Here is a 20,733-nt window from a genome sequence, read left to right on the forward strand (position 1 = left end):
CAACAGCATGAGGCCACGGAAGGACACCAGAGAGTTTGACTCTAGGGAACTGCTGAGGGTTTTCTGAGTGACCCTTCTTGTACCACAAGAAGAGGTGTCAGGCTGCACCCCCAAGAGTGGTTTGGACAGAGCCATGCCTGGACAGCAAGATCAGGCAGGTGGCTGATCCCATCTAAGGCCTCTTTCCTCAGGAAACCAAGGCAGAAAGCCCCAGCCAAAGTCCACTTTTCACGGGACCTGCAGCCACTGTGTAGGCAGCCCACAGAACATGGCCTGTGACAGGCTAGTGGAGCAGGTAACCTGGCCAGGCCATTGCCTGTGGCACCTGTGTGGCATGCCCTTTCCTGCCCACTGAGTAGTAGATGGTAGTGGAGAAGTGGTAGACCACGGGCAGGGAAACTTTAAATGCAGAAAGTCTGAAATGATAATAGCATACCAGGTTTCCAGAGCATTTTGTGGTCGCATTTATAGAGTATATTCTGATCTTTGACCTCATTTAGTCCTTACCACTTACTCTCTGGCTCTATAACTAAGGAGACGCTTTGAGAGACAAGTTCAGAGAGTTTCAGCCACCTGCCCAAGCACACACAGCTAGTAAGTGGCCAAGCCGGGATGGGGCCTAGGGCTGATGGACTCTCAAGTTTGGTGCTCTTCTGCTTCTTGGCTCTGCAGGGCGTCAGGGCCCAGGTTCAGCCCTGTTCCACCACCCTTGTCCTTGGAGAGAATGAAGAAGAGGAAGCTCAGTGACGCTCTTGGCCTTCTGCCTCCTCCATTCCCCGGTCCCACCCCCATCTTTTGGGTGAGGGCTGAGTTGGCTCTGGTGTTGTTTGTCAGCTCATAGAATGTCAGAGCTGGAAGGACCTCTGAGGCCAGCCCCTCATTATACAGAGTCACAGGGTCCCCAGGAGAAAGCGACCAGCTCAGAGTCACACAGCAAGAACAGGAGCCTGCTGTTGGCTCATTCATAAGCGTCACCCCAGCTCACCTTTTGGTTATTTCCGGCATGTGCTTTTGTCTTTATTTTTCTGGTTGACACATTCCTGGCACTCAGGCAGTAAGACTTCAAACAACATTTATTTTAAACTTTATTTGTGACTGTCTTTAGTTTTACTGTCTGGAGAATTAGATGCACACCTTCACTTAGCTGTGAATGTCACCTCCACCAGCCTGGTACCCAGAGGCCAAAATTTGGCCCAGATCTGTCCTTACCTCCTAGTCCTAGCACCAGGTGTATTCATCAGAGGAGCCCAGGTGGAGGGTGCCCTGGGCCCTCTGCCAAGCTTTCTGTGGGGACGGCAGGCCCAGTAGCCTTTCGGCCAGCCCATCTCTGCTGGCACTGCCTGCTGTGGAACGGCCAGAGCTCCTGTTCCTAGGTGGGTGACCAGACCCCACACAGCATGGGCAACCTGGCCCAGGTCCCTTATCTCTCTGTCCCCTGGCCCCTTTGCCCAAGGAAAGGCCCCCCTCTCCACACCATCTCCCTATTCTCGGAAGCCCACTTTGAAGACTTCTCCCTGCTCTGGGAGTTGGAGCTTGTGGGCCAGCCTTCCATCTCCCCTTGCAGGTATGTCAGCGGCACCTCCCAGTGAGGAGGTGGGTTCAAGGGGAGGGACTGAGTTGGCCTTCCCTTTGCATGGTACTGAGTGTGGAGTGTGTGGCAAATGCATCACACACCATATGTCCCTGGAGCTGTATAAATGAGGCTGGTCTAGGGGGTCCAAGACTTGCTTTATCTACGAGGGGAGCAACGGACCTGGCCACTTCCATCCCCACAGCCCTGTTTCTGTGTTTTTGGCAGGATGCAACCTGAAGATCTTCAACAACCAGGAGTTCGCTGCCCTCCTGGCCCAGTCTGTCAACCAGGGCTTTGAGGCTGTCTACCAGTTGACCCGAATGTGCACCATCCGCATGAGCTTTGTCAAAGGCTGGGGAGCAGAATACAGGTCAGTTATGGGTGCTGCCTACATCAGGGGACCCAACTCCAGGTGACTCTGGACAGCAGAGCAGGCAGGGCTCCTCAGAGATGAGCTAGGCCAGCCCTAGCGTCAAGAGCAGAGAGACCACAGATCAGAGAGAGGCCAAGGCCTGGCAGGCAGGAGGGGCCGGGGCAACAGCAGATGATGAGGAATTGCAGAACGATGTTTGCTGGCACCGAACAGCTGTAGGCACTGTAAACACACGCTCCATCTTATCCTCATCCCAGCCCTGGGTGGGGATGTCAGCATCATCCGTACAGATGAGAGAACTAGGGCCCAGGGAGGGAGAGTGACTTGCCTGCAGTCACACTGGTAGAAGAGCTGTGTCTAGAACTCTGCCCTCTTGGCTTCTTCCTTAGTCTTCATTTTAGGCAGATGGCTTTAGGATGACCCTCTTCAGGAAGTTAGGTCTTCAGCTCATTGTTCCTTTCCTCCTCTGTTGCTCCATTTCTGACTCAGGGACCCTGGTGATGCTGAGGAGCCCAGGATATTAAAACTGAGAGTCAGGGAAGGGAGGAGGAGATTTGGGTAGTTATAAAGGAACAAAATTTTCTCGCTGAGGAATGACATTTAGAGTCCTAGATACTGGTTTCTTTTTCTTTTCTTTTTTTTTCTTTTTTTTTTTTTTTTTTTTTTTTTTTGAGATGGAGTCTCAGTCTGTCATCCAAGCATCCAAGCTGAAGTGAGTGGCACCATCTTGGCTTACTGCAATCTCTGCCTCCAGTACGTGCCTCAGCCTCCCAAGTAGCTGGGACTACAGGTGCGTGCTACCACGCCTGGCTAATTTTTTGTATTTTAGTAGAGCGGGGGTTTCACCATGTTGCCTAGGGTGGTCTCGAACTCCTGAGCTCAGGTGACCCACCTGCCTCGGCCTCCCAAAGTGCTGGGACTACAGGCGTGAACCACCATGCCCGGCCCTAGATACTGGTTTAAACATGACCCTGATATAGTCAGGTCTACCTGGTATGCTTGGTTGAATCTCTCAGGCCATCCTGCTTTAGATTTAGAGAATCCAGTCCCTTTTCTTTCCACTCACGGACAAAAGTTTGCTGAGAGGCAGGGCTGTGTCCCCCCGCCTTCTGCTCCACACTCCCCCCTGCCAGCCGCCAGCTCCTGTGGCAGATGCAGAGGTGCCCACACGTCAGCTAGAGCCAGCGCCTTGCAAGCTACTCTCCCCTTCTCTTCATTTTTCCAGATGTTTGGAATCCATTTTGTTTTGCAGTCATGCTGCACTCAGGCCAAACCCATTTCAATATTGGCCTTGGGCCACCGTTTGTAATGAAATCCAGATGAGCATGACTTATGGAAAGTCAGATTCTCATTAGAGGCTTTCGTTCTGTAAAATCCTCCTCTTCCACATACCGTATTTTAGCTGCTGTTCTTCTGCGTCTGCCCCAGGGTGTCAGGGAACATAGCCCCTTGGTCTCTGGGGTGTCTCTGAAATCCAGGAGTGACCAGTGGAGCAATCAAAGTGGTCAGACCTCAAAAGAACTTACAACTATGTTATGGCCTGAAGAGATCAGCCTAGGCCCAAAGGTCTAGCCAGAGAAATGTTTTAAGCAGTCTTTTAGCCCTGGCTTAGCTCATTTAGGGAACAGGAGTGAAAGGTTAGAAAATTAATCTTTTTTTTAGTGGAGAAGGGAAACATTTAAAGATGGACTGCAGTGGAAAAGAGCAAGGGGATGTCCATTTGCTCTTCTTATACCAGATTGTAGTCCGGAGGGCCACACTCAGGTACCCTCGCTCGTGCAGACACCCCAGGGTCTGTGTGCAGGCCCATTTCTCAACCTCCCTGCTACACAAGCAAAGTAGAGGCTAAGCAAGGAGGGCGGTGCCCTCAAGACAGCAACACTGTTCCTGGTGTGGCATTGCAGCTCTCCCGCTCCAAGTGCTAGGAAGAGGCTCTTTGGTGGCAGAGCCTTTCCCTGGGGACACTGTATCACCATGCGGGATGTCCTGCCAGCACACCCAGTCCTCTGCGGCCCACCGCGTCACCGCTGCCTGGCAGCACTGCACAGCAGCCTGACGGGCGGGCGCGGCCCCTTCCCAGAACAGCCTTGTCGTCCTCCTGCCTCTTGGGCCAAGGAGAGTAAGGTTTCAGCTCTTCTCTCTGTGAGGTGGCTGAAAGCAGGGCCCAGGGCCCACATCTCTCACCTCCAGCTGGCACCAGCGACTCCAGCCTCAGCAGATAGCCTTTGCTCAGTGGAGGCCTTTGGGAGCCTGCCTGCAAGCTGCGTCATCAACTAGCCTGAATTTAGACAAAGTGCTTTGGGGAAAAGAAACGTGTGGTGTGCCTTGTTTTTTTCCAGTAATTGTTCCATGGCTCGTTCTGCTTGTAAGATTTTCCAAAATAAGGCCATAGATGAGAATTATATCAGCACATTGGGAACCGAAGGCATGCGGACACTGTTGGCGCTTTGTAAAAAACACCCCTCAATCAGACAGACACACGTCATCGTGGCCTGCTGGGGCTGGGCCCGGATTTCGAGATAGGGGAGCGGCACGTGCCCATTTGGTACAGATAGGAGCCAGGAAGCCCTTTGCTGAGGATGGAGGTCTCCTCTATTAGGGGGCCTGTTACAGTAACTGGTGGGCCTCTGGGGTACACTGCAATTGACTTTACATATTTAACTCTTTGCCAAAGTCGACTTCCTTCCCCCTCAAGAGAACTTAATTTACCCAAAGTCCTCCCTGGGTGGAGGAGTTTGGCCTGGTAGTTTCAGCAAGTTATTGGTACCGCTTCTAGGACAGCATCTAACAAGGTAGTATATCTCTCTGGCTTTGGGAAGATGACTGTCACCAAAGCAGAAAAAGCTTTCTGACTTGTGTAGCCCCCTGGAGATTTTTTAAGTCCCCCACCCCACCCCTTTCCCTATTTCTTACAGGAGACAGACTGTGACCAGTACCCCCTGCTGGATCGAGCTGCACCTGAATGGGCCTTTGCAGTGGCTTGACAAGGTCCTCACCCAGATGGGCTCCCCAAGCATCCGCTGTTCCAGTGTGTCTTAGAGACATTAAGTATGGTAGGGGAGGGCGGGCTTGGGGAAAATGGCCATGCAGGAGGTGGAGAAAATCGGAACTCTACTCAACCCATTGTTGTCAAGGAAGAAGAAATCTTTCTCCCTCAACTGAAGGGGTGCACCCACCTGTTTTCTGAAACACACGAGCAAACCCAGAGGTGGATGTTATGAACAGCTGTGTCTGCCAAACACATTTACCCTTTGGCCCCACTTTGAAGGGCAAGAAGTGGCGTCTGCTCTGGTGGCTTAAGTGAGCAGAACAGGTAGTATTACACCACCGGCCCCCTCCCCCCAGACTCCTTTTTTGAGTGACAGCTTTCTGGGATGTCACAGTCCAACCAGAAACACCCCTCTGTCTAGGACTGCAGTGTGGTGTTCACCTTGGAAGGGCGTTCTAGGTAGGAAGAGCCCACAGGGCCATGCAGACCTCATGCCCAGCTCTCTGATGCTTGTGACAGTGCCTCTTCCAGTGAACATTCCCAGCCCAGCCCCACCACTCCAGCAGACCTTGCCCCTCGTGAGCTGGATAGACTTGGGATGGGGAGGGAGGGAGTTTGTCTGTCTCCCTCCCCTCTCAGAACATACTGATTGGAAGGTGCGTGTTCAGCAGAACCTGCACGCAGTACAGCGGGAAAAATTGATGAGCGCCACCTCTTTAAAAACTCACTTACGTTTGTCCTTTTTCACTTTGAAAAGTTGGAAGGATCTGCTGAGGCCCAGTGCGTATGCAATGTATAGTGTCTATTATCACATTAATCTCAAAGAGATTCGAATGACGGTAAGTGTTCTTATGAAGCAGGAGGCCCTTGTCGTGGGATGGCATTTGGTCTCAGGCAGCACCACACTGGGTGCGTCTCCAGTCATCTGTAAGAGCTTGCTCCAGATTCTGATGCATACGGCTATATTGGTTTATGTAGTCAGTTGCATTCATTAAATCAACTTTATCATATGCTCTTTTAAATGTTTGGTTTATATATTTTCTTCAAAAATCCTGGGCTGGCACATTGACTGGGAAACCTGAGTGAGACCCAGCAACTGCTTCTCTCCCTTCTCTCTCCTGAGGTGAAGTTTTTCCAGGTTTTGTTGAAGAGACACCTGCCAGCACTTTTGCAAGCTGAAATTTACAGAAGCAAATTCACCAGAAGGGAAACATCTCAGGCCAACATAGGCAAATGAAAAGGGCTATTAAAATATTTTTACACCTTTGAAAATTGCAGGCTTGGTACAAAGAGGTCTGTCATCTTCCCCCTGGGATATAAGATGATCTAGCTCCCGGTAAAAGATCATCAGTGACAACTATAGCAGTTGTATTGTGTAACAAGTACTGCTCCCAGCAGCAATTAGGGAGAAAACTAGTCTAAATTATTTCAACTGGAAAAAAGAAAAAAGAGTCCTCTTCTTTTCCCAATCTTTTGCAGAACACAATAGACAGAACTGCCACCTTCAATTGGTACTTTATTCTTTGCTGCTGTTTTTGTATAAAATGACCTATCCCACGTTTTTGCATGAATTTGTAGCAGGAAAAATCAAGGGATTTCCTATGGAAGTCCTGCTTTATTCCAGGTGAAGGGAAAGAAGTGTATATACTTTTGGCAAGTCATACACCTCAAATGTGATGAGATTTCTGATGTTAGAGGGAGATAGAGAGGCTTCCTGATGCCTCACCTGCAGGGTCCTGTGCCTCTGAAGTTCTAGCCATGAGGTTTCCAGGTAGGACAGCTGCTCCCCAAGCCTCCTGAGGACACAGGAAGAGACAGAAGGAGCACCTTGACAGACTTGTGTGAGTCTTCTCGAAGGAGTATTGACTCAGAACCCAGAGACAATACAAAACCCCTCACTTCCTCTGAGAGGGCCAAATACTGTGAGTCTGAAGTATGTGCCTGGTGTGAAATGATCTGTGACCTGTTTCTTACACAGGAAGCCCCCTGAACCTCCTGTACATGTGTTCATGTTCCCAGCCAGCTCTGAGACCCAGGACACAAATATTCCATTTTGGCTTCTGCTAGAGCAGTCATGGTTCCTCTCCTAAAAGCCATGGGCAGCAGTTTCCGAGGGCCTGCATTCTCCACCTGCTGCACGATCCTATGAGGGCTTCCTGTGGCACACAGCCCTCTGGGTACTTGGGAACTAGCTTCAGGCACAGCCCGATTCTGGTGATCCAGTGCTCTATGGAAGTCCTGTCTTATTCCAGGTGAAGGGAAAAAAAAAAGCCTATACTTTGGTAGGTTATGAACTTTGAATGTGGTGAAATGACACGTTTGGCTGCATTTGGATGGTGTCTTAGAACCCTCATTGCTCAGACCTGAAGGCTACTTCTAGGAGCACGAAGTTTGAGTTCTGTGTTTTTCCAAAGGCTACTTCCTTGGCCCTTTTTCTTTATAGACTAGACCACCAGAGGAGGATGTGTGGGATTGTAGGCAAACCCACCTGTGGCATCACTGAAAATAAATTTGATCACACCTAAGAGGTTAGGAGATGGTGCCATTCCCACCTTAGAGCGCTATATAAATACTCTGAGTGTATGTAACATTAGTATCCTTCCTTGAAGCCACAAGCTAGTTTTCTTAGTTTTAAAATCCTGTTGTATGAATGGCATTTGTATATTGAAACACTTTTTTAAAGGACAGTTGAAAAGGGCATGAGGAAACCAGGGCATTTCTAGAGGAGTGCTGGTGACTGGATAGCAGTTTTAAGTGGTGTTCATCTAGGTAACACGACTGTGTGTGTTGCCCCTGCCCTGGGCTCCCTGCCATGACATCTTCACCTTGCAGCTTGTGCTGAGACTGACCCAAGTGTAGCTAGCACTGGGACATAGATCCTTGTCTTCAGCACCTTCCAAGGAGCCAACTTTTATTCCCTTTCCTCTCTCCCCTCCCCACCTCACTTCTTCCCAATTTAGTAACTCAGATCCTTCCAGCGCATACGTAGGTAGCTACCCCAGCCGGTTTGGATTACAGGCCTGTGCTGGAACATCATCTCAGTTGGCCACCTTCCTGGCAGGCTGTAGACCTGACATTTTGAGACAAGCCTAGAGTCAGAAGCAGGGACTTTGACTCTTAGGAAGAGCACACATGAGGGCAAGGCTGCTGGCAGACATCTCCACTGTCCTTATGTTGTCTGTGTTGTATTTTTTTTTTTTTTATTGACCATGGTGATTTTTTTAAGCCATTGTTAATATACTGAAGTGAGCTATAGCACATATCGTGTGCTTAGTTTATTTTTCTCCATCTCCCCTTTGCTTCCTAGAGTTTGGACATATTCCAGGCTAAATGCTTTTACTCAAGACTACAGAAAGGTTTGAAGTAGTGTGTGCATGGCATGCACGTATGTAAGTAATCTGGGGAAGAAGCAAAAATCTGTTTCATTCTTAGCCTCAGGCCTCATGAGGGTCTCCACAGGGCCAGAGCTCAGGTTACACCACTCCTTCGTCCTTACAGGAGCTGTAGGGAGAAGAATCTGCAGGCTGCTTGTAGGACTGTTCACCAAGGGGGATACCAGCAGCAAGAGAGGGTACCCGTTTAGCCCTGGACCCTGTTTCTTACTGTGTGACTTGGCTAGAGTTGGGAGTTCCCCCAAAATATACGTGTCCCCATTTTACCAGAACCTCAACACAGCGAAGCTGTACTGTCTGTGTGGCAAAAATGTTCCCTTGTAGGCCCCTTTCAGGTAACAGTCTTCACAATGTATTTTCATCACGGTTTAAGGAGCACCAGCCGCTTCTTAAGTGGGTAGGGAAAGCAGAAAAACGTACGCAAGAGGACATGGATCCAAAATGATGATGAAGCATCTCCCATGGGGAGATGTTGGTGGGGAGATGATGGGCTTAACAGGCAACTTTTCAAAAACAGAGCTATCATAGAAAAGAAACTTGCCTCATGTAAACTGGATTGAGAAATTCTCAGTGATTCTATAATGGATTTTTTTTTAATGCAGAAGTAATGTATACTCTAGTATTCTGGTGTTTTTATATTTATGTAATAATTTCTTAAAACCATTCAGACAGATAACTATTTAATTTTTTTTAAGAAAGTTGGAAAGGTCTCTCCTCCCAAGGACAGTGGCTGGAAGAGTTGGGGCACAGCCAGTTCTGAATGTTGGTGGAGGGTGTAGTGGCTTTTTGGCTCAGCATCCAGAAACACCAAACCAGGCTGGCTAAACAAGTGGCCGCGTGTAAAAACAGCTCTGAGTCAAATCTGGGCCCTTCCACAAGGGTCCTCTGAACCAAGCCCCACTCCCTTGCTAGGGGTGAAAGCATTACAGAGAGATGGAGCCATCTATCCAAGAAGCCTTCACTCACCTTCACTGCTGCTGTTGCAACTCGGCTGTTCTGGACTTTTACTTTGATGTGTGTGAAGGGATGGGGAATAGAACATTGACTATGTTGATTACCTTCACTATTCGGCCAGCCTGACCTTTTAATAACTTTGTAAAAAGCATGTATGTATTTATAGTGTTTTAGATTTTTCTAACTTTTTTATCTTAAAAGCAGAGCACCTGTTTAAGCATTGTACCCCTATTAAAGATTTGTGTCCTCTCGTTCCCTCTCTTCCTCTTCTAAGTGCCCTTCTAATAAACTTTTCATGGAAAAGCTCCTGTGCCAGGAACTCAGTCTGATTCTTGCTGCTGTCTGTGGGTGGAGAGAAGATTTAAAAGGGAGCCCAGAGGGGTCCCAGGGACTTCAGGGCTCAGGAGGACCAGAGGAAAATGTCTGTAAGCCCAGATATACCTTAACCAATGATGTGCCAGGCCACATTCTGCTGTGGTCCTCATGTAATACCCAGCTGCCCTCATTCACTCACCAAGGGCAACATGCAGTGCCAGCAGAAGCCCCGGGCCATCTGCACAAAGGTCGAAAGTTTCTCAATGGGTATATCTCGCTATTCCGCAAACCTAAACACCATGTGTCCCACTGATGCTATCTCTGCAGTGCCATTTTATATTTAACTTCCTCTGTACCCCGAGGCCTTTGGCAAATGACTGAGTGACACCAACCCAACCTCAAGCCCTGCCACCTCTTGCCTCTGCTAGTCCCTCCTAGTCTGATGCCTCCATATTGTCATGGTGTCTTAAATGCCACCAGATTTGTCTTCCCACAGGCATGGAGGTTCACAAGTAACTTGGTTCTACATCTGCCAGCTCAGATGACTGTTAGCACCTGTGAAAATTCATTTTGAATTCAAAACGCCCAAGGAGAAAGGAACTTCAAAGTTGTTTCCTTGGCTAGATCTTACACTGACCCCAGAAGATAATGTGGATAAAGAATGGATAAAGAAAAACGCTGATTAAAATGTAAAATGTTGGCCAGGCGTGGTGGCCCAACACCTGTAATTCCAGCACTTTGGGAGGCAGAGACAGGCAGATCACTCGAGGTCAGGAGTTCAAGACCAGCCTAGCCAACATGGCAAAACCCCGTCTCTACCAAAAAATACAAAAATTAGCTGGGTGTGGTGGTGCACGCCTGTAGTCCCAGCTACTTGGGAGGCTGAGATGGGAGAATCGCTTGAACCCAGGAGGCGGAGGTTGCAGTGAACTGAGATCACACCACTACACTCCAGCCTGGGCAACAGAGTGAGACACTCTCAAAAAAAAAAAAAAAAGTAAAATGCCTTTTGGGTTTTAAGAGTCTGAATAAGCAGAGTTCGGGGGAGAAGGATGAAATGGGTTGGAGTAATCCTCTGGTGTGACCACATCTGCAGCAGTCCTCCTAAGGACCTCACCAGCATCTAAACACCTTGCACTGTAAGGGCCTATAGATTTGGCCTCTGAGAACTGCATCAAATTCCTGCCTTTATGATGATTTGGTTGGTTCTTCCACCTTCCTACCCCCTTAACAGCTTTCCTCAAGGGTTTATGTAGCCTATAGTTCTCAACAGCTGACCCCAACCAGTCCTTTTAACCCAACCCGTTCCTTGAGATGCACGATTTTAAAATTCCAGCTATTTGTTAGACGTGATCCAAAACACAGCGCCCCCAAAGTGAATCATCTTCCCACCTCACTTGAGCCAGCTCCCTTTTCTGCTTCCCCAGTTTTTATCAGTGGCCTCCTCCCTCCCATTTTCCAAGCCCAGAGCAGCTTGACGCATTTCTTTTCCTTGCTCTCCATCACCTCTGCTGCTGCCATCTCCCTTTTGGAAAGGTCCTACTCCCTGAACTTCCCGGTTCTCCTTGGCGCTCTCGTACAATCTGCTCTTTTTCTTGGGCCTACACCTCTTCTGCCTGCTTCCTTGTTGGTATTCCCAGACCACTGTTCTGCTGACTCCTCCCTAAGTGATCTCATCTACCCTGATGATTTCAAGCCACATAAATGCTAATGACTCCCAAATCAGTACTTACAGCCCAGACTTTTTAATCCCGAGCTTCAGACTCATGTCCAGCTGACTGCTGGCTGCTGGCACATGGAAGGGCCACAAGTACCTCAAACTCACAATCAAATAAACAGAATTCATGGTTTCTCTTAAAACCATCCCTCTCCTCTGGCCTTCAGCAGTTTTAGACATGACCATTGACCCAACCTACATCCACAGAAGCTACAGCGGTCCACCAGTCCTCTGCTCCCCACCTCCACACAGTCCCGCTTCTCTAATCTCTCTGCTCTAGTCCCACTTGCACCGCCCTAAACTGCAGGTCCTCTAGTGCCTGGACAACTGCACCAGCATCCTAACGGGGCTCCTTAGCCTCCAGATGGCTTTCCTGTAAAGGCACCCTTCATACTGCCCCCAGTAACCAATCTGACCATAGATGCTTCCCCTAGTCCACTGCACACATTCTAAGGTCTTTGCCCTGGAGCACTTGGCCCTCCTTTGCCCTTACCTAGCATTCACCACTCCCTGCCTTATCCTCTACAACCCGGCAACTCGCGGTCCTCATGGATCATCCTTGACTTCATGGCTGCTTGTGCTTAGAACATCAACTTCTCCTCCCTGGCCCACCCCCTGCTCCCCAGCACGCCACCAGTTCGCCTGGCTAACTTTTACTAATGCTTTGTGCCTCCATTCAGACATCTCCTCCAGGAAGCCTCTCATGAACATCTATCTCTGTTGCCACAGTCCCCTCTCTAGGCTGTGAGTTCCTTGAGAGCAGAGTTTACATTTTATTCTCTTATCCCTGGCTTCTTTTTGGCCACCACATATTTTTGCCGAGTAAATGAATCAGTGTCCGTATCTAGTAGATTCTATCTTAGCAGTATATTTTATATACATTTCCGCAGTGCTTACAGCAAGTCCTTATATATGACTGAAGGAATATAGTTCCTGATTACCTGCTATCACAGCTATTCCAAAATTCTCCTAATCTGTGTCCCTGTAGTCCAGGGATAGCAAATATATGGCAAAATTCCCTTCTTCTCTATTTCTATCCATGGCAAAAACCACTCATCACAGGGTTGGGTCCATCCTCAGCCTCAGACTCTTTCTCAACACAGCTAATTGGTTAGACAGAAAAACTGCTAATACTGCTGCCACGTTTTCCTGGAATGTAATTATGGTTAGATGCCTTTTCTGCTCAAAACCTTTGGCTCCTCACTTACCTCCAGAGTAGGCACAGACTCTACAAGGTCCCCTCCAGCATCACCCCATCCTCATCTGCCACCATTTCTCTATGTGGACTCCTTGCATTTTCCCAGCACATCCCCTCACTCTTCTTTCCATACCTTTGTTCAAGCCATAACTCCAACAACTTTGCTGCCTCCACTCACCTATTTGTCCCAATCCTTTATCCTTCTAGCTCAACCCAAGCAGCATTATTTCCCCTAAGTCAGTGGTTCTCAAAGTGGGTCCCAGGACCGAACCAGCAGCATTGGTATCACACAGATGTTAAAGATGCAAATTCTCAGGCCCCACGGCAGGCCTACTGAAGCCGCAACTCTGTGGTGGGGCCTTCCAGGTGACTGTGACATAGACTCACTTCTGAGAACCACTGCTCTAAGATGCACTTCCTGTTCTCCCCAACCCACTGTGTTCTCTCCTTCCCACAGCCATTAGGGCTGGTCACAGCACTCTTCACATGCTGTCTTGGCATTGTCTTTTGTGACCTTGTCTGGTTTGCCCCCTGCTCCCACCTGAGTTGGACTCTGAGCTCATGGAAAGGAGAAACTACATCCTGACTCAAGTCTGTGTCCTCTGCCACACCTAGCTCAGATTCTGGCACCAACAACGTTCACAGTCAGTGTTGGCTGGACCCTGAGTTCTTGTTTCTGCTCTCACCAGGGTAGAAGGAACAAATTTAAGGCCGTCTAACTTCACCATTAATGACGTCCTGAGAATTTCCTGGGGAAGCATGATTGTTGCAGGCCATGTCCTTGGAATTCAGATTAAAAGAATCTTTTCTCTCCTAAACTATGCTGTTGTTTCCATAAAGTTCCTACCCTAGGCCTTAGTCCACATTTTTGTGTAATAGCATTAAAGCCACCTGGTTGATAATAGCAAGGGCAGGAGCAATGATTGGACACTTCCTTCATTAGAGAGAACCCAAGAGGCTTCCTAGTCAGTAAACTGGGCATAAGCAAGCAGCTTTGGGTGCCTGGTTATGCCTCCCAGATCTGTAGTTGTGCGGAGGAAGTGTTTGGGCATAACAATGGATACACAGAAAGGGGTTTTAAAGTTTTTTTTTTCTTTTTAACCCCAGGCCTGTGTTCCAAAGATGCAGTAATAACCATTAGGGCCAGGTTTTGAATCACAATGTTTTCAAAAGGAAACAAAGTAGAACTGTAAACCCCTAAGAGTGGGAATACGCTATTGCTGTTACCTTTTTTGTTAATTCTTCTGCAAACCACAGAAACAACTTAGAATAGAGCAAGATACTTCCTATGCTAGAACTTAATTCTGAGTAAAGATACCTACATTAAGAGCAAGCTTTGTGATGTTAACAGGCATATGTAATGCCAAAGTATGAAATTTAGAGGATTTCTAAGACGTTTTCTTTAAGAGCTTACATGCCAAAGGTGCCAGGATGGATCACTAAACCCTGAGTGGAATCGAAAATACTAGAATTATGCCATGCACAGTCAGCATTCTACTTTCATGAGACATAACAAATTACGGGAAAGTTAATAGGGGGTTGTTTTCAAACTAACCTTGTACTAACACAGAACTGGGTTCAGTACACATGACCAGATTTTTTACACTTACTCCACCTATAGTCCTCTAATAAGATTTGGTACTTAATGACATAATGCTGTAGCTAAATTGTCTATTGTAAAATTAACAGGGGCGGCAGGGAGAGTGAAGAGCAAATCTAATGCATTAGAACATTCACTGAAACTCTTGTCTCCATCAATCAGAACGTTCAATGAATCAGAACCCCTAATGAATCAGAACGTCTGACCACACTGGACACGTTTGCTAAATTTAGCTTTACATCAGCAAACGCTGAAGCTCAGAATAGTTTACAGAGCTCTCATCTTATCCTTAGACAGTGATTCTTCTAAGACTGTTTTTCCATGGCAGGCCAAGGCAAGGCAAGGGGCATTCCACATGCTCTCTCAGTGGCCATTGTTAAGAGACTGGCCCAAGGTTAAAGGAATCTGACAAGCCATAGCAAAAATGTTGATCCCGACCTCTCCACAGTGGGACCAGGAAATTAGCCATATATCACATTTCACATGTTAGAAGTAGTTTGCAGGAATGGCCTAACATGCTCTATGGTCCTTGAACCACATCCCATATTACTCAACCATCTAAGCCTAGCTTCCTTGAATCTCTAGCTTCTCTGAATTAGACGTGGCCAAGTTCTATAAATAGAGAGCAAGCAAACTGGTTCTGTCAATCTTCTCATACTCTGGCAGGATGGCATATTTTAAAATTATAAAAATATCTATGTCTTCATCACTCTAAAATTATTACATAACACATGATTTTCTCAGGGGAAAAATGTTTATTCTTGTCTTCCCTTACCTTCCAGCACTTATGTATGGATCTTCAAACTTTGTGATCATATTCATCAAACACAAACCATACTTTACAACCAAAACTAAGGGCCTACTATGTGCCAAACACTATGTTATGCAAATCGAGAAATGTTTAAGGAAAAAACAACCAAAAACCAAGTCTCTTATTTTAAATTCCAGCTGGCAATTCTGTAACAACTTGTGGTAGCATGAACATAGGTCACTTTAGATAGACTGCAGCTATTACTGTAGTGTTAGCTCATGATCACTATTCTAACATGGGCTTTTAGTAGATTTCACTAGAGACCTTCATCCCATATGTCCCTAGAAGAGGCCAATATCCCTACATAGCTGAGGTCTTAAAAACACGACATTACATATGCAGGGTAAATTCCAAAATAGTGAACTTGACAGACTCTTCCACTATTCACTATATATGTCTAATCCAATGAAGGATATACAGCTTCCCTCACTCATACCTCCTGATAAAAAACCACAAAATCATAATAATAGACATTAGCACAGTTTATAAATAAATCACATTTTAATCATCTGGCTTTGTTTAATCTACAAAATCAAATTCACAGCTTTTTCTAGTCTGGTCGTTTTTTCTAACCAGATGGCCTAGTATATTTTCTAAAACCTTCCATATTTTAAGGAAAACATGTTCCACCTTTTTTTTTTTTTTTTTTTTTTTTTTTTTTTTTTTTTTTTTGCAACCCCAGAGCCAACTTCCCTAATGCAATCACCTCAAAGAAACACTGATGGGCTGGTGGTGAACCACAGACTCAAAGTCTTTCAGAACACTAAAAGAAAAAAAAAAAAAAGGAAGGAACAAAAGGTCACTAAGCAATGTCCAGTGTTCCCTGGAAAGCCTCTTCCTGAATGCTCCAGTCACTGAGCTGTCTCCTCCCTGTGGTCACTCCTGCTGGCCCCTGTAGCATTCCATTCCTTCTGCCATCTGTTTCAGTTTCTGCAGTGCTTATAAGGTAGTGTCTGGAGGGGTATGAGCCTTATTTCTTTCTGCTTCTAACCCAACCTGTTTCTTTCATGCTGTGTAAATGGTTCTAGAGCCCACCTAGGCCAGAACCAGTTCTCAGCTGGTGTGCGGGCACCTTCCATCCACTGTACTATGTGCCAGTTCAGAGCCACAGCACTAATGATCACAGTGAGGGCTAATGATATGCACTACAAAGTCTACAAAAACAAATAAGGATTTTTATTTGCAGTACTTTCCACTCTTCCTTTAAAAACTTGCCATTTGCTTATCAGTTCCTCTGGGGCTGACCCACTCAAACAAGACAAAAGATAAAGAACAAAAGATAGTCCCCCAAGGTTACAGGCTTGGAAGGGCAGAGAGGAGCTATGAACCTTGGAAGAAAAACAAGGTGCTCAGGAATTCATCGCCTAACATTTCACTTCCCCACCCACCCCTTAGTGCTCCCACTTTGGCAGTGATCTCTCTTTGGCTTTAAAGAGAAAGGGGGAAATGTGCCTTGGTTTGTGGGTGTGTGACAACAGAGCTCTGGCATCTCAAGCAGCAGGGGAGAACTCTAATGCGGAAGAGTTTCTTCATGAAAATCACAGTATATTATCACACACTGTCTCCATGGCCCATACAAGGACTCCTTAAGGTTCTCTCTAACATGCAACATATCCCCCACAACTCAGTAGAGAGGTTTTATTCCCACTGGAACAGAAATCCTTTGCCTCATTTATTACAGTCTAAAAATCCACACTGGCTTTTTGATTCTTAGCATGAGCTCAGACACTATACTTCAAAAGAATGCCCAGAGGCATTTTCTTAGGTAGAGACTTAGCTGCGGGCTGAGACTTCGGCCCCACATAGCTCACATCAATTCTGCAGCTGCCTCCTTTCCTCCCAATAAAAGCATCATAGCTCAGAGCTATAAGCTCCTCGAATGGAGAAAACCCAAATCACCCAGGAAAGGTGACACAACTCCTGATGTGCAGTATCAAGTGTGAATGCTGGAAATGCTACTTAAAAGGTTGACCAGGAATGGCCTGGAGGTTGTCTTCAACTTGAGTAAATCACACAGACCTCTGAGATTTATCCTACCCTCATTCCTAGAACAAAAAAAAAGTATATTTAAGAAATCCTCACTCATTACTATCACTGTATTCCTCACTCTCTTACAATATACTGAGGAAAGAAAAGATTTCTCCTTAACCTCCTACTAAAAACTAAAATTAAGGGGACCCTATAAACAAGTCAGGCAGCCAACATGATAAGGGCAATTTTGGCAAAATATGACTGGGCTGAGTAGAGAGGTATCTCAGACACAGCTAGCATCTTTGTTAGTCAAACCCTAGTATAAATAATTTAGTGCTCTTCATCAGATGAAAGGCCTTCAATTTCATCTCTGTCTCCCCCGATTGCCATCCAGAATGCTTTGGCCACCTGTGGAGAGAAGCATGCAACAAATTTTAGGCAATAGCTACATTTCAGCTTGTTTCATATGTCATACCTTAAACTGACTGAGACCTAAAATTCTGCACGTTGCCCTCCAGTCCCCTGGCAACACATACCAGAACCCTTGAATACCATTTGACCCATGATCGCCACATCTAGAAATTTATACCAAGGATATATTTAGAGTTGTATACAAAGATGATGTGTAAAGACATGCACAGCTTGTTATTTATAGAAGCAAAAAATGCACATGAGCTAAATGTCCAAAAGGGAACAGGATAAATTATGACACATTCATATCAGGGAACACCATCAACCATACAAGTTTCCTGCCAATAGCATGTGTTGTGTTGGTAATAATAAAACAAAATAACTAAGAGTTTTCTGGCCCAATAGTTAGAAAGGCAAACATCCTGAGTCTCAATGAAGGTTCCACATCACTCACCATACAGGTGAAAAATCTTGATTTGACTGCAGCAACTATACTATTACTGTATAAATATTTAATTAGTTAGAAGTTAATATTCAATGAAAAGCTCACACTAAGGCCCTTCAGAAATACACAAGTGTGATATATAATTATAATAATAGCACTGGACCTTTTATAGGTACTCAATAAATACCTGGCTGATTGTCTCACCTTTTCTGCATGCACTTTTCTTTGCTCGTGAGGAAGTGTCGCAGCCTTGTCTAGGGGGAAAATATATCTTAAGAAATTTGTCTAATAGCACAGGATAAACTGGAGTATATGAATACTCTAACACTAGAAGACAGGAGATGGGTTTCAAAGACATGTTTATGATGTAGTCATTACATGTATTAGGAAGTTTAAGTCTTCTAAATTTTACAGATGGGAATGATGTGAGTAAATTGGTAGGGATCTTACAGTTTCCACCTTATGTTAACACATTGAAAGAAACAGAAGAAGGCAAAAGCAGGAAAAGTAAAAGGAAAGAGAATGAAGACGGAAAAATTTTCCCCAGGGAATTTTTTTTTTTTGTACCAAGTCCCAGGAGTAGCTAAGTTTCTCAAGACAGCTGAGACCAGAACAAGGAACGCAATCCAGCAGTTAACAAAATAAAATGCTACTACGTAAAACAGACAAGCATCAACATGGGAACGTATTAGACATAATGGATCTGATTACCTTTCATTTCCTTTAACTTTGAAAAGAGTCTTTCAAAATTCTCCACATCTCCTCCTCCAGTGGTAAGACTGGCTAATTCCTGAATATCCAGATCTAACATGGGATCTGAAATACGGATTTGTTACATTATCTGTCACATTATTTGCATATGTGCTACATTCAGAGAATCCTAAGGCAAATGCTAACCTTGATGAAGTCACCACTGATCGAAGGCCCAGTGTATACCAGCTTTACAGCTCACGGTGCCTCACCCTGCTTGGCTGCTAGTGGGCCCTCACAAATAAAGAGTAACTATTTTATCCTCACAACATTGTGATGAGGTAAGGAGTACTATTTCCATTTTAAAGATAAGAAAACCACATCTCAGAGTTGAAGTGACTTGCCAAGGTGACAGCTAGTAAGTGGATTCAGACGCAGGTGTTTCCAACTCTGAAAGCATACTCACTCCACTAAGGTACACTGATTCCCCAATAATGACTAAAGTTTATGCCATATTTTACTGTACAACAAATATTTTCACATCTATTACCAACAACCACTATAAAAGGTGATTAGAACAGATAACATTGAGAATAACAGAAATGATATAAAAAAAAACCTGTATCTAAAAATGAACTCATCTAAAATTACAGCTATTCAGAGGTACAGCTGATTTAAATTCATATTTTCTTACTACAAATCTTTTACTGTTTCTACCTTGGTACCCTGCTTCTTTATTAAAGTTTGTTTTTCATCAGAATTTTAACTCCTTCTCCACTCCAGGCCCACTACATTTAGAATGTCTTCCCTGCCCATCCCAGTTTCACAGGTCTCCTTCCTTAGAATTCTTTCTACACTTATTGTTTCTAGAACTGTCTTAGCACTTGCATATATTACCTTGTATTCTAACATTTCTCCACCACTACTTTAATAAATACTACTACCATAAGAAAGAATTTGCTTTGGATCTGCACCACTGAATGCTTTAACTTACATGGTTCCATTGCAGCTTTGCAACAGCCCTATGAGGAAAGATTTATCACCGTTATTTTACAGAAGAGGAAACTAATGCCAACAGAGGTTAATTTACTCAAGGTAAGGCCATTACTAGTGATAAAGCCATGATTTGAACCCAGCTGTACAGGACTCCAATGACTATGACCTTAACCATTACATTATAGGTCCTATCTCTATATTTTTAGACTAAGCTCCATGAAGATAGGATGATGACTTATAATTATTTGCATCTATCACAATGCCATATAGACAATTTGGTGTTAAAAACGCATCTTGGTTAATATATTTGCTTTCGTTCAATGGACATGTCATGTAGGAAGTTGGTATATAGGGCTGAAGATAAAAGTTTGTGATTTATCTGTGTATACACAGTAATTGAGCTGTTAATGTAGACAGAATCACTCCATGCCTAAATATAGATTTGGAAGAGTTGAAATGCAGCAATGAAGAATGACAATATTTAAAGGCTGGGTAATGGAGGGTATCTACCAAAGAAAGAGAAAGAATAATCAGAGAAGTAGGAAGAAAACCAGGCGACATCGTGTTGGGTGAGGCATGGGAAGATAATGTTTCAAAGAGGAGTTGATCTGTAACACTGAATGCTGCCACGAGGTCAAGATGAGGACTGGAAAATATCTACCCGATTTAGCGGCATGGAGGTCATTGTTGGCCTTTGCACAGAGCTGTTGTAGTGGCACACCAGGGGCAAAAGACAGACATGAGTGAGGTGAGGAGCAAATGGGAGGTGAGGAATGGAAACAAGTTTAGTAAAGAGATAAGAAGGAAGATGTGGGGTCGAGGAAGTGTTTGGTTTTTATTGATTTGGTTTTGCCTTAAATTTTTTTCTTAGTTTAGTCTTTAAAAAAAACCTTGCAAAAATAGTATACAGAGTTCCTATATGCTCTTCACCCACTTTCCCCTAGTGTTAACATCTTTTATGACTATAGTACAATTATAAAAATCAAGAAGTTAATATTGGTATAATGCCATTAACCATGCCATAGACTTCATCGGTTTTTCCACTAATATCCTTTTTCTGTTCCAAGATCCTACATGGAATTTAGTTGTCAAATCTCCTTAGTCTTCTCCAATTTGTGACAGTTCCTCAGTCTTTCACTGTCTTTCACGACTTTAACACTTGTATGTCAGTTATTTTGTATAATGTCCCTTAACTGGGTTTGTCAGATGTTTTCTTATTATTAGATTGCAGTTATGCATTTTTGGTGAGATTACCTTCTCACTGCATCCTATCAGGGGGGTTATTATGTCAATATGTC

General features: G+C 45.2%; 2 protein-coding genes across 12 annotated transcripts in view; one reads left to right on the forward strand and one right to left on the reverse strand.

Annotated features, from left to right (window-relative positions):
* SMAD3 (SMAD family member 3) overlaps positions 1 to 9,584 on the forward strand; it is a 129,567-nt gene extending 119,983 nt beyond the window's left edge. For 4 of the 5 annotated variants that reach the window (XM_002825585.6, XM_054531612.2, XM_063716192.1 and 1 more), the window contains exons 8-9: positions 1,799 to 1,943; positions 4,862 to 9,584. In XM_002825585.6, coding sequence (XP_002825631.1) covers positions 1,799 to 1,943; positions 4,862 to 4,985 — 269 coding nt within the window. In that variant the 3' untranslated portion in view covers positions 4,986 to 9,584. Of the gene's footprint in view, positions 1 to 1,453; positions 1,565 to 1,798; positions 1,944 to 4,861 lie in introns of all 5 variants that reach the window. The other variant, XM_054531611.2, reaches the window with a different exon arrangement.
* A 5,824-nt stretch (positions 9,585 to 15,408) lies between these two features.
* Positions 15,409 to 20,733, reverse strand: part of AAGAB (alpha and gamma adaptin binding protein) — a 59,119-nt gene continuing 53,794 nt past the window's right edge. For 5 of the 7 annotated variants that reach the window (XM_063715982.1, XM_063715984.1, XM_063715983.1 and 2 more), the window contains 3 exons: positions 18,461 to 18,565; positions 17,954 to 18,003; positions 16,078 to 17,301 (listed from right to left, as the gene is read on the reverse strand). In XM_063715982.1, coding sequence (XP_063572052.1) covers positions 17,224 to 17,301; positions 17,954 to 18,003; positions 18,461 to 18,565 — 233 coding nt within the window. In that variant the 3' untranslated portion in view covers positions 16,078 to 17,223. 7 annotated transcript variants of the gene reach the window in all.

Source organism: Pongo abelii, chromosome 16 (assembly GCF_028885655.2).
Source record: "Pongo abelii isolate AG06213 chromosome 16, NHGRI_mPonAbe1-v2.0_pri, whole genome shotgun sequence".
Taxonomy (NCBI): Eukaryota; Metazoa; Chordata; class Mammalia; order Primates; family Hominidae; genus Pongo; species Pongo abelii.